The sequence below is a fragment of the Pelecanus crispus genome, chromosome 2 (assembly GCF_030463565.1).
Source record: "Pelecanus crispus isolate bPelCri1 chromosome 2, bPelCri1.pri, whole genome shotgun sequence".
Classification (NCBI taxonomy): Eukaryota; Metazoa; Chordata; class Aves; order Pelecaniformes; family Pelecanidae; genus Pelecanus; species Pelecanus crispus.
The window spans coordinates 17,103,259-17,115,604 of record NC_134644.1 but is presented as its reverse complement, the minus strand read 5'-3'; the positions used below and the strand labels follow the sequence as shown (position 1 = coordinate 17,115,604).

The window sequence follows — 12,346 nt, the reverse complement described above, 5'->3', positions numbered from 1 at the left end:
AGTAGTATCCATGCTAAGCGGTAAGATACATCGGTCTTACTGTTTAAAGGGGGTTCATGTTGTCTGAAGTGGGAATGGCAAACTCCAAAAGAACTAACGGTTTTCTTTATTCAGGTTAGACATAACAAATATGTCAGATACAGCAGTTAGTCTAGAAAAATACATTTAAAAAAATCTTCAGCAGACCATGCTCCCTGTAACAAAATCTTTCAAAACCAATTTTACAAATTATTCTACATTAATGTAAAAAGAAATTCTTAAATTTAGCATCATGGATTCCATCAAACATCTGCCTATCAAAACATGAGTTTCACTATTTGTAGATGTTAGAATTCTAGTACATTTTTCTGATGTATCCTGTACATATTAAATAACCTAAAAGGCTCCTCTTGTAGTGCATTAACAATTTAGCAAGCACACTCAGTATTTCTCCAGTACCATTTGCATTACAGTTATTTGCCCGCAAATGTAATTAACATCTAAAAGTGCACACAGTTAGGTCCCCCCCTCCCTCCCCTTAACCTGTTTCCCTGCTGAAACCCAGACATCCACTGGAAACATTATGCTGCTATAGCTAATCTACCCATGATTAGAAATGTGTGACTAAAATGTTCTTAAACTATACAGGAACTGAATTATATACAGGAATCAAAAGGACAGCCTGTATTTACATTAAACTTCCACTACCACAGCATTATACCAGGAACTCAATACAGTGTGACAGTTGGTATTTACTTAGGATTTTAGCTTTAAATCAGTATAACACAAAACTTAGCTCAGGAAATACCCTGAAAAAAATGAACATGTTTATTAAATATGATTTCTATTATGCCACAAGACAAATATCCGTTGCTGGATATTCTTACAAGTTCAGTGTTTGAAATAGTGTGCTGCTCTATAAAGCAACTAAGAAGTTCCAGAAAGATCACTGGGGGAAAAACGGGAAGAGAGAGAAGAAAAAAAGGGGGAGAAAAAGAACAGCAGATATCAAGTGAGGAATTAGATAATAACTGTTAGCTCAAGTTTAAGACAGTCACTGCATGCAAAAAACCCTTGGAAAAGCATCATACAGATCTGAGTAAGTTGTAATACACAAGCTTAAGATGTAACTTGACTGAATTTTTTCCATACCAGATGGTAGGAATTTTCCCTATCAAGTGGAAAAAATTTAAGATTAAATTCCAGATTATCCAGTTTGAGATTAATAGCTTTACTCTCCAAAAAATCCAGTGTATGAACCTATATTACATTTTTCCAATGCTACTCAAAAAAAAGACAAACTATAAACTTTTCAATTCACTTTTTACATTGAACTCTTCAAAGAAATCCAAAGTGTTGTCTTTAATTTGCATTAAAGTGGTCAAACATTTCTCCTGTTTCTCCCCTCCCCAAAAGTGCAAAGAACAAGTTGCTGCTTGGTCCACAAACATAATACATCATGTACAGCTAGAGATTTTCCTTCTGATAGAGTACTGCTGCCAACCCATCACTTCCATTTTCTACTCCAAGAAAAAAGTCAGCGTCCAAAGATGGAATTCAATTCCAGCAGAATTAATTCTACAATCTGATTCTGGTATACTGTGTGGACTGCTATGTTACCAGTCTCTTTCTCTGGTTTTAATAAGGTTGGACCAAAAACTATTGCTACACTTTGATAGGTCATTCGGTTCTTTTCTCCATTTTCTACAACTCTGAAAGAAGAAAAAAAAAATACACAGAGACTTATCAGTGTTAGAGTAATGGGATGACAGGAAAAAGACACAGTCCAAAGCAAATGACTATTCACAATATTTATTTAATGAGTAGTCTTGTTATTAGGACATACAGCTGCTGTGATTCCCCTCTCCACGGAAAAGTTTTGTTTTGAAATGTTATTCGTAATCCTCTCACAATCCCTCAAGCATAAGGACTTGGCAGGAAACATCACAACTATGACACATACTGGTCTAAAGTCCATTTGGTGCTCTGCAAGCTTGTATAAATACAGACTGATATATTGTTTTCATCAAGTCCAATATTAGCAAGAAAAATGCAGTGGGAACAGTCACCTAGTACTTTTAATCAGATTATTTAGCTTTAAGAGAGGATCAGCAATACAAAGCCTTTCCTTCTATCTGCTACTTACCTCTTCAGGTGTCTAAAGAGTACCTGCATAGTGTCCTGATTTGGTTTTGGCAACTGTTTGATTAAATCTTTAACAGCATGGACACGCTGCCTTGGTTCTTGTTCTGCAAAAGGATGAAGTGTAGAAACAAAAATTCAGTATTTTTGTTTAAAACTTTAGCATAAAATTCAACAGACTGGGAATAAAAGCGAACATTTTGCAATGCTAGTATTAGATAAAATACTGCCACCTCCTGACTGGACTGTGCATTACTGACAGGCAATTTTAGGTAAGCCTTACAGACGTTCATAACCAAAACATTCTTTTTACCGTCCAAAATAATTAAATGAACTGTACATACTGAGCAGAACTTATACAAAAAGCACAGACTTTTTCAGACTTACTAATTGCATTGACAAAGTCATTGAAGTGATTATAAGTGAACAGCGGCTCTGGCAATTCTCTGAAAAACATCTTTAGAGCTCCTGTGATGACATGTATATCTTCCCATTTACTGTCATTCAAATCTAGTTTCTCATCTGAGAGAGAAAAATGAATAATGTTAGTAATTTAACTATAAAAGCTTTTTAAAAAAACCCCAAACTTAACTGTTCTTCTGTATTCAGTGCTTTTAAAGCAGTGAAGACTCTTATTCCACTTCAGCCCATTCTCTGCTGGGACACAGAGCTGCAGCAGCGAAAAAGGGGATACAAAAACTCAGCCGCTACAGAGATGGCCAAACCCTGCCTACTGCACTACTTGCAGCTCCCCTGCACCAAGGGCATTTTCCAGAGGGGAACAGGAGCTGCTCACATAGCCCAAAATTTACTGTCAGACCCTGTCAGACAGGAAATGAGAGGTCAGATTATAGATGGGCTACTGCCCTCTTCCTTAGTTGCAAGCTGCCTATTGATTTCCACTGAACAAACACTAAGATACAGCCACATGAAAGGGTTTTATACACAGAGTACAACAAAGAGGAGCTAAGCACCCCCTTACTAAAAGGCAGCAGCAAATCTCCCTCAAAAGTATTAACTTACAATTTTAATGCCAGTGGAAGCTTAATATGCTTACTGTTTTTACGTAAAGCATGAAGTTATTTTGTTTGAAATAATTCTCCCCCCCCAAATTCTATTACCACTTTCCTTTAGAATTATATTCTAGCAATGCCTCTATGGTCCACATAGACCAAACCTCCAGGATGCTAGGTTTTTCAAGTGAGGTACATTACACACTAAATTCTGCCATTTTGAAGTAATCTTACTTTGAAGATGACAATCATTTCTCATGAAAGACTGTAGTTACACAGTAAGAAAGTTTTATTCCTGAGCTTTCTATGAACAATCTGAACATACACACAGTTGTAACACAGTTGAAGGAAGCTCACCGTGGTTGACTGCAAATCTTAGCTTCTGTATCACTGCAAGATTGCCACTAACTCGGTATAAGCCATCAACATCTAATCCTAAAACAAAAGGGATAAATCCATTTTAATTCCTTACACATGTATGAATTCTGCAATCACTAGGCTGCTTCTTTATAGGCCTACTCAGCAAAACTAAAACCAAAAGAAACCCACCTTGTAACAAAGAACACTTGGTTAAAAAAAAAACCAGTTAAACTAGCTTTTTTGATGGGCAGGGCATATCAGAGGAGGCTTAGTTTGCTGACACAGGTTTGGAAGCATCAAGCTCAAAGTAATCTCTAAAACTTCCTACACAGTAGAACAATAGTAAAGAGGCAACAAGTTTCCCCACTGAGACTAGGTGTCTCGCTTAAGATGCACTTGGTGAGCGGCCAGGGGGTATATGGGAGTCCAACATGCAAGAACCAAGTATTTTGTGGATATTCAATTTTTTAATGCATGGTTAAGAAAAATCAAATCAAGTCATGCATAGAGAGCATCTCAAAAGTTGTCAAATGACCAGGTTTGCATGGGGAAGGAATGATGTGCATGCACACTCATCGCTACCCAACAGCCTACAAAATCAAATGGGTAGCCCTTGCCTTTACCATATTGCACACTCAACCAGAAAAGAAGAAAGCTGTGTCTCTGTGGTTGCTACTGCAGCTACTCAGAAGTGATTAGGAGGTAAAGCATTTAATTGAAACACCACTTGAATGTGAGTCAGTGCCACTGAGAAGGTGAGCGTTGCCAGAGTACCTGCAGTCCCTGTAGCTCCTCAAGGAGTTGTCTGATGCAACACAGCACAGTTACCAGCACCATCTGACATATCCCTTTTCCCCATAATCCACTAGTCATTCCTTTACAGAAAGAACTGATTTGAAGTGTATTGGCAGCAGGAAGAAGAGTTGGAGAAGTGGGGAAAAAAAGCTGTCCATTTCTGTCAGCTTCCCCTCAGGTATTTAAAAAAGGAAAACTTCACCACTATCTTCACTGCAGTCCTGTCTTTAAAATAAAAAAAGAAATAAAAGGAAAAAAAAAAAGAACAAAGCAAAATAACCCCTTTCTCACAAACTGCAGATCGCAAACAGAATAAAGTCTTGCCATTACATGCAAGGTGGCAGTTCGCTGAACTGGAGTAAGGCAATGGAAGCAGTTATATTTCCCCTCCCAGGCCATAAGATAGCAGCATTGGGAAAGGACTACAGGCTGCAACAAAATCTGAAATGAAGTTCCCATGGAAGATGCCTTAAAACTCACACGTAGTATTCCCCTGTAACACTTACCCTGCTTCTCAAGACACGTTCTCAGATTAACAGACTGGTATATATTTGAATTATGATTATGGAGATTCCATAATCCCCTCTCAGTCATCTTTTCCAAGAGACAGGGCAATGACAACAGCAAGAAACAAGCAAGAAAACCAGCAGACTACAGCCAAGTCAGGAGTCACAACCAACATATTTTCAACAAAAATGTGAAGATGTCCTTTACATCAGACAACCCAGAATGTCACATGTAGCTTTCAAACATACAATTTTCTCAGTTATTAGGTAGGACAAACTTATTTTCAATGAAAGCAAACAGAAGTTATCAGTGTCCATATATTGACACAATCTCCAGAATTGCATAAAACTTCACATAGCAATTGGTGTAACCGGCTGAAGGACATCAAACTGATAGACTTGTCTTCTGGCAGTCAAAGCATATACAGAGCAGGAACAAAACTTTTTCCTAGAAGTTTGTTTCGAGGAAGTTTTAATATAAATTATTTTGTTAGCATGCTTAAACCTTTCAAAAATGAACTGCCACATTTTGACAGTGTCTCTCTCTCTCTCTCTCTTTTTTCATCTGAAAAAAATGTTGATGGGCTGAGCTCTTCTATCACTTGTAATCCCTCTTTCCTTAGAGCCTTGCTGCCAGAAGGCTGTCCTGCCTTCTCCTCAGCTTGAAAGATAGTGAAGCAGATGAGTTTCTCAGATACAAGATTTCCTCCCCTCTCCCCATTTTCGATCCCACCTACCACCCCACTCTTTGCTACCTACAGATACAGCTTTCAGATCATTTTCCCTGAAGAAATCTCCAGCATTTTAAGTATTAAAATGTTTAAAATTAGATAGCGTGGTGAGCAAGAGAGATTTGGAAACAAAAAACTTTCACCATACCATATTCCTCAACATGCTCAATGCACAGCTTCACGAACTTTGGCACCGTGCTGTTTTCTCTTTGACACAAGCTGGTGAGATTGGAACCAAACACTTGATCTGGAACCAAGTAAAGAGACTGATTTACAGCGGAACAGGACTCAAGTGACAGAACTAGTTCAGGTTAAAACAAACCTCTACAAAGGGCGAAGACTACTGGATACAATTGTCACAGTATTAGAGTGAAAATAGAAAAGTTTTGAAAAGAGCTCTCAGCAGTTCCCAGCAAGGAAAACCTCCCAGTAAGAAAGAGTGTCAGCATTTACCCAAATGTGAGTCTGAGTAAGGAACTTTTGCTACTGAAATTATTTTAACCCATCAGGAGATAGTTGTAAGAGTCATACAGTCATTACTGTAACGAGAAAGTCAATGGATTCAAATATCCTGTTACACTTCATTCCTGTTCTGAGTTCAAAATACATTTACTGTAATCTTTGTTAAAAATCTGAACAGAGATAATAAACTTTAACCAAAGTGAAAGCTTTTGGCACGGCTTGGGGAAAAACCCTGTAAAATTGCATCTTTCATTGCACCTACTGTTAAACCCAACATTACATACTAATTTACTTTAATGTAGAGTCTTTAACTTTAAACATTTTTAAGTTCTGACATGGGTTTGTAAGTGAAAGACCTTTATCACAGAGCTCTGAACGGATGCAAGTATGACTATGCAGAGGCAACCTGGCTGCAAGGTTGGAATCTAAATACAGGTATTTATGGGCAAAGGTTATTTTGAGGTTTTGTTTTCAAAACTACACAGTCCAGGGGGAGTGGTTTTCTACCATAAACTAGAGCAAAAATGAAAGTCAGCTTGGGCAGAGAACAGATTCTTGTAATGTATTTCAGCAACATGTTAACTCCTGTTGTTCAGGTTCACCAAAATCTCTCTCAGACCCATTTCTATGGTTTTCATCAAAGATGCCCAAATTATAGATGACCTCCCCTGTTCAGATGCATGAAATTGAAATAGGGTCTTGAAACAGAGAGGGAAAGCTCATGCTCTTAAAGGAAAGAAAGTTTGTGGTGGTTTTTCTTGTTTTAAAATCTGTTAAATAAGGTAACTAAGTGGCCGTCTTCACAGTATCCAGTAGATATTACTTCAGAGATTATGCAAGAGAAACTGTTCTTGCATTTGCATCATGCATAGCATCTAGCCCATTTTTCATGTTTAGTAACTTAAGCAGATTCATTAACACCACTTGCACGTGACTACCACTTTGGGAAATCCAAACAGCTCACCAAACCAATTATACAGTATGAAAACTGGCATATAACGGTTTTATTAGCTGTGTGCATACAAGACCAGTGCCCCAAAGCACCGCAGTCCTGCTGCTGCTACTCACACAGCCAGCTGCATAAGCAGAATCAGTAGCAATGGGTTGAAAAGCACATGCAGTAGAAAGCCAGGCTAGCATGCAGCTGTAGCAGGTAAAGCAGTGCAGATTAGGTAGCACAAGAAAATACTAGCGTGTAACAAACTGAGCTGCTACAATTGCCTTTAATAATTTCCACATATACAGGAATCACATTTTTTCCTCTCATCTTAAAGTAACTTTTGTAATTTTGTTTGTCTATGTAACAAAACTTTAGCACAGGTACTTCTCAGCTTAGTGCATGCTGTTTCAAGTGGTGTTCTCCCCTAGAACTTTTCATTATTTTTTTCCATTCATACTGGGTTTGCCAAGATTTCTGTTTAGTAAGCTTGTTCTGTAGCAGCCACAAAAGTACACTGGGCTTTTAAATAAAGACTTCTGTATTTTTCATTTGTACAGTAAATGTAAAACTGTACAGCACTGATCCAACTTTTAAACTTTACACCATGATTTTAAATAAAAACAAACTCTCCATTCCTTAATGTCTTTATTAAAAATCCAGTCATCAGCATGCAGGTGTACAAATTGAACTTGGCTTAGCATTCACTGTTGCATCACTGAACCATGACATGAATACTAAGCTGTAAAGCAGAGCAAAACATTGGAGTCTGGGAATAATGCCTCCTTATCCCAAACAAAAAAATTCATAATTTACAGTTAAATTATATTTGCAGATACACAAATATATCAAATGCCACATGCAACAGAAGCGCACCTGTTAAAGTATGTAGTTAGGCAAATCACAGTAGGATTTGGTCTGATATTTGCCTACCCATATGCTATTTTGGCCCTAGCAGAGCACCACCTACAAGTTCTGCTAAAGCATACAAACAAACAAATGAAGTTTTACTGAGTACCAAGTCAATAATTTACACAAACACACTAACTTAAACTTGTGCAAATATTGTTCTCTCAAAGTTTCTACAAGTGTGACAAATGGAAATCAATTCTTTCATAAGTTTGATTCAAGAATGTCTGTAAGACCTATTGTTTGGGAAACAATTAAAAAAAAAATATACATTCAGAAAAGGTTACAGAAAAAAGATGTTTAAGTTAAGATTCCTTTAGTCTCACCCTGGTTTGCCTAAATATTTCATTTTTTAGGAGATGGCACAGGATTGTCTGGTTCCACTCAGAGTAAAACACCCTTGTGACACAGATGAGCACATCTGCTCAGCTTTGTACCCAAAGAACTTTTCTTTCCGTTGTATGCACAAATGATTATCAGCTATCTGCTCAGAACAGCAGACCAAATGCACACTCTAGCTAAGAAGCACTCCTAGCCCAACAGGCTCCTGGGCCCTCAATTTTCACTGAAATTTTGTCAGTAATGAGCTGAAGGAGAGGACAACCTCTGTGAAGTTTAGTGGCTAGTAGCAGTGCTCAGAAGAATGACAATCAATCACCAGTTCCACTATACATCCAAGACTTTTGTTAAGCCAGTTATATACACGTGTTTTACTTTAAAACTGGACCATTTTAACCCCATTTTACACATGAACTACTAAATTCAGCTTTTCAAATTATTTCCTTTGTTAAAAAGGTTCATTTACCCTTAATGTAGCCTTTTTCACGGACAGCTTGTAATGTAGGGCGCCGTGTAAGAAACTTCTTGAGCTTTGTTTTGGTCTTTTTCTGATCTGTAGAATCTATATTGCTAGGTGCTTTCATGGCTGAAAGGAGAAAGACATTTAGCATGAATATCCACAAAACCAACACTGCATTTATCTGCCAGGAACCAACATAAAAAAAAATATTAAGCTCAAAACCACATTAAAAAAACCTACTCAAATTTGCATTGCATCCAAATTTTTTTCCTTAACTTTTTGGAACTCCTTGTAAATAGCATCCATTTTTCAAACCATGAAGAGACAACCCTGTCACAAAAAAACTTGTAAAACCAAGTTTGCTTGTGAAACTAACTAAATGGTAGCTTATGTATGTAATTGATGTGGAATTTAAAAAATATAGCTAAGTTTCAAAACCAGTCCTGTCTTTCATTAATTTAACTATTTTAGAAGAAATAAATACTTTCTTACAAATTATATATAAGGCCCAGAAGTAAAAGACAGAAAATAGTGTGCCTGATTAATATATTTCTCTGCGTAGGAAGAAATTTCTGTAGCTAAAAGAAATTTAACTCAAATCCTGAAGGTGTAATTAAAAATGTTCAGTTTCTCTAAACAAGCCAATATAACCTCACTAGCAACTTAGCGAAATTGCAGTTTAAGTTAACAGTGCAAATATTTACAGATGCTGTACCACAGACAAAAACGAAATAAAACAATTCTAATCAGTTTTGAACATGCAAAAGGACAAAAGGATGCTTATGCAAAAGTATTTATAAAAAGTCAGAGAAAAAAGAAAGTCTAATTACTTCAGTACATTTGACAATAGCTTGAAAAGAATCCATTTGACTACTGACTATTTTCTCCCATTTTTCATGTGTCATACAGCAGGAGCTAAAGACATTTGGTGCTTTTTTTCTTTTCACCTTTTTTTTTTTAAAGTATGGTTAATAAAACATGGATGAAAACTTACTAACAAGCACCAAGATGTAGAATGAACTATATCAAAGCCTGTTTCCAAACTTGAGTAGTTTAATTTTTAACCGTCCTTTTGAATTCTTCTCTATTTACACATAATACCGAGGATGCAAAAAAAAAAAAAAAAAAAAAAAGAAATTGGCATTGCTAAAATCAATTAATGGAAAACTTTCAACTCACGACGAAGTTTCTTAGAGTCTTTATTCTCTTTCTCTTTGTCTTGTTTTTCTACCCCAGGGGAATCTGGTACATCATCTTCTAATGCTTCATCAGACTCCACTACCTATTAGATTTAAGAAGATACAGTGGTTAGTTTATCAATTCATAGAATATAGCATTAACAAACACATCTCCTGTAGACAGTTCTATAATATACATTTATTCCCCTATAATGATACTCAGTTGGTTCTTTCCTGAACTCTACATGCTAAAAATACCTTCAGAGATAACACCATTCTCACTGGCAGGGTGAATAACTTTGAGAAACACTATTTGATCATAAGACCCAATAAAGAAAGTTTTGCTGGACACTGAACAAAGTACTACCAGCCTTTCATGATAAAACTTCATTACATCAACCAATAAACAATATTAAAGTTTTTTTAAATCCAGTAGACAAACATCAGCTATTTTATTTACATGGTCTGCTACGAAAGCACCTGATTAACAGGGTCTACAAAACACTTCTAGAGCATTTACCCTATTTCTAATTTCTGTAATTAGAATTTTCTGTGACAGAAAATATAATTACCAGTTGGAAAATTTCACCAATGTCAAAACATACACTGAATTCAGTCTGAGAAAGTAAATATAGCAGGGCCTAAAATCCTTGCCCTGTGTTATTGCGCTCTCAGCATATTCTCATAAACAGAGTCAAAAGAAAATGTAGATCATGTAGCGTGGAGGCACATAGCAGAGTCTGTGAAAGTGCCCACCTGCAGTCTCATAGCTATGCTACACTTCAGACATATCAGTAAATAGGAAAAGAAACCTCCTCTGGTCTCAGTGCAACATACTCCCTTCCAAAACTGTGTATTTCTTACTTCACTTCTTCTAAAGTGAACTTGACTTCTATGCAGTTACAAAAATCTGACAGTACAGTGTCTTTTGTTACAAGGAAGGACATTTTAAAAAAAGGTGGCAAGGTTGCGTACTCCAGAGCGCTGAATGAGCAGAATCACGACTTCATCAACTAAGCTGCACTTTAACTTGAAGCGCTAACGTTAGCTTTAAAAAAATCCTCATTCCCTGTTGCTTTTTAAAAGCTTTGGATAGCATTTTTACATATCAAAGATCAATATATTCAACTGCCTGATTAACATCCCCACTAAGGATCCCTCTGCCACCGAGACCATTTGGACAGTGCTCTCTTCAAGAGGTCTCAAAGCTTTTTGGGACTGTTAAATTTAAAACACATGAATTGCTTTGCAAAAATCACCCGGAATCTAGTTTGTATTATGGAACAACTCTAGTCTAATAACTTGGAAATTTCTGTATGTAAACAAGAGCAGCCACATCCTTCACAGATGGCTATTCCTCTTGTACAGCATATTGTCACAACAGCAGCCTGAAGGAGCAGAGACCAGAATCTAAGCTGCACCTTCTTTTGAGGAAGATCTCAAAATTAGAAGTTTGCTTCAGATCTGATGGATTTTTGTAGCCAAAGCTTCAGTGCTCCACGTAATCAGGCAGTGTAATCATGTACATTTTGAACTTTTCCCTTGTAATTTTAGGTCTCTTGGCTACCAGCTCCCAGCAGTAATACATCACCATTTGCTCCAGAGTGGTGATAAACTCTCCCTATTCCACCACTCACTTCTCAGCCTAACATGTAATACCTCACTCATCTCAGCTATATCTCAGCTTTTCCATCTTTGTTTATATTTAAGCAGAGAAGAAGTGGCCTCAGTTGCGTTACACGGGGCAGACAGGAGAAGGGTATTGCTGAATTGCCTTGCCTGGTTATTAAGGGTCATGACATTTTCATACCAGGAGAGAGCAGAAGATTAGGAGCCTAAACCATGAGTGCTCAGAAAGAAACGAAACCATTCATATCAGCCTGCTGTGTTTAGGTGGAAAACACCCATATATGGAAAACACTGTCAGAGCTAAGAGAAATGAAAGCCACTGACTGACATCAAAAGCAATATAAATGCAGCTTATGGGCACCAGCCAGGCTTGTAACTATAAAAATTAAGAATACACATGAAGTCAACTTGATGAGACGAGTATTTTCTCCAAGATCTCCTCCAGCTTCTTCTGAATTCAAAGATGGTAAATCTTGTTTGGCAACATCAAGAGCAAATGCTTGAACACTCTTCTGTTGATCAAATAGTTGGCATTATGCTGTCTGATAAGAAGAGATAATACAGTATTTTGCCAGGGCTTTTAATTTGCATTGTAGTGCAGCCTTAAGTGAATAGCAGTATCAAATGCTGATTAAGGTGTGTCATGAAGCACTCCCTTAGCCATCCTTCCCTCTTTACTCCCTCTCTATCAGAACCTTTCAGGTCACTGAGACAGAACAAGTATTTGGCCACAGAAGGAAGCTCACTTCTGAGCTGAAGGTCAGCCCACATCTCCTGGTTCTTAATCCAATGGACCATCCTGCTTCCATTGCCACTATTAATTATATTTAACTTGTCACCACCACAAACTGCCATGTCCTCAACCTCCTGTCCACGCCCAAGAAAATCAGGAAATGAAGATGTACG

The 12,346-nt window shown here is 37.3% G+C and overlaps 1 protein-coding gene across 2 annotated transcripts in view; it reads right to left on the bottom strand.

Annotated features, from left to right (window-relative positions):
* Positions 1-521: 521 nt before the first annotated feature.
* ARHGAP12 (Rho GTPase activating protein 12) overlaps positions 522-12,346 on the bottom strand; it is a 75,823-nt gene continuing 63,998 nt past the window's right edge. For both annotated transcript variants that reach the window (XM_075728120.1, XM_075728119.1), the window contains exons 11-17: positions 9,813-9,915; positions 8,640-8,759; positions 5,675-5,773; positions 3,492-3,569; positions 2,509-2,643; positions 2,126-2,228; positions 522-1,691 (exon numbers count right to left, since the gene is read on the bottom strand). In XM_075728120.1, coding sequence (XP_075584235.1) covers positions 1,517-1,691; positions 2,126-2,228; positions 2,509-2,643; positions 3,492-3,569; positions 5,675-5,773; positions 8,640-8,759; positions 9,813-9,915 — 813 coding nt within the window. In that variant the 3' untranslated portion in view covers positions 522-1,516. The remainder of the gene's footprint in view (positions 1,692-2,125; positions 2,229-2,508; positions 2,644-3,491; positions 3,570-5,674; positions 5,774-8,639; positions 8,760-9,812; positions 9,916-12,346) is intronic.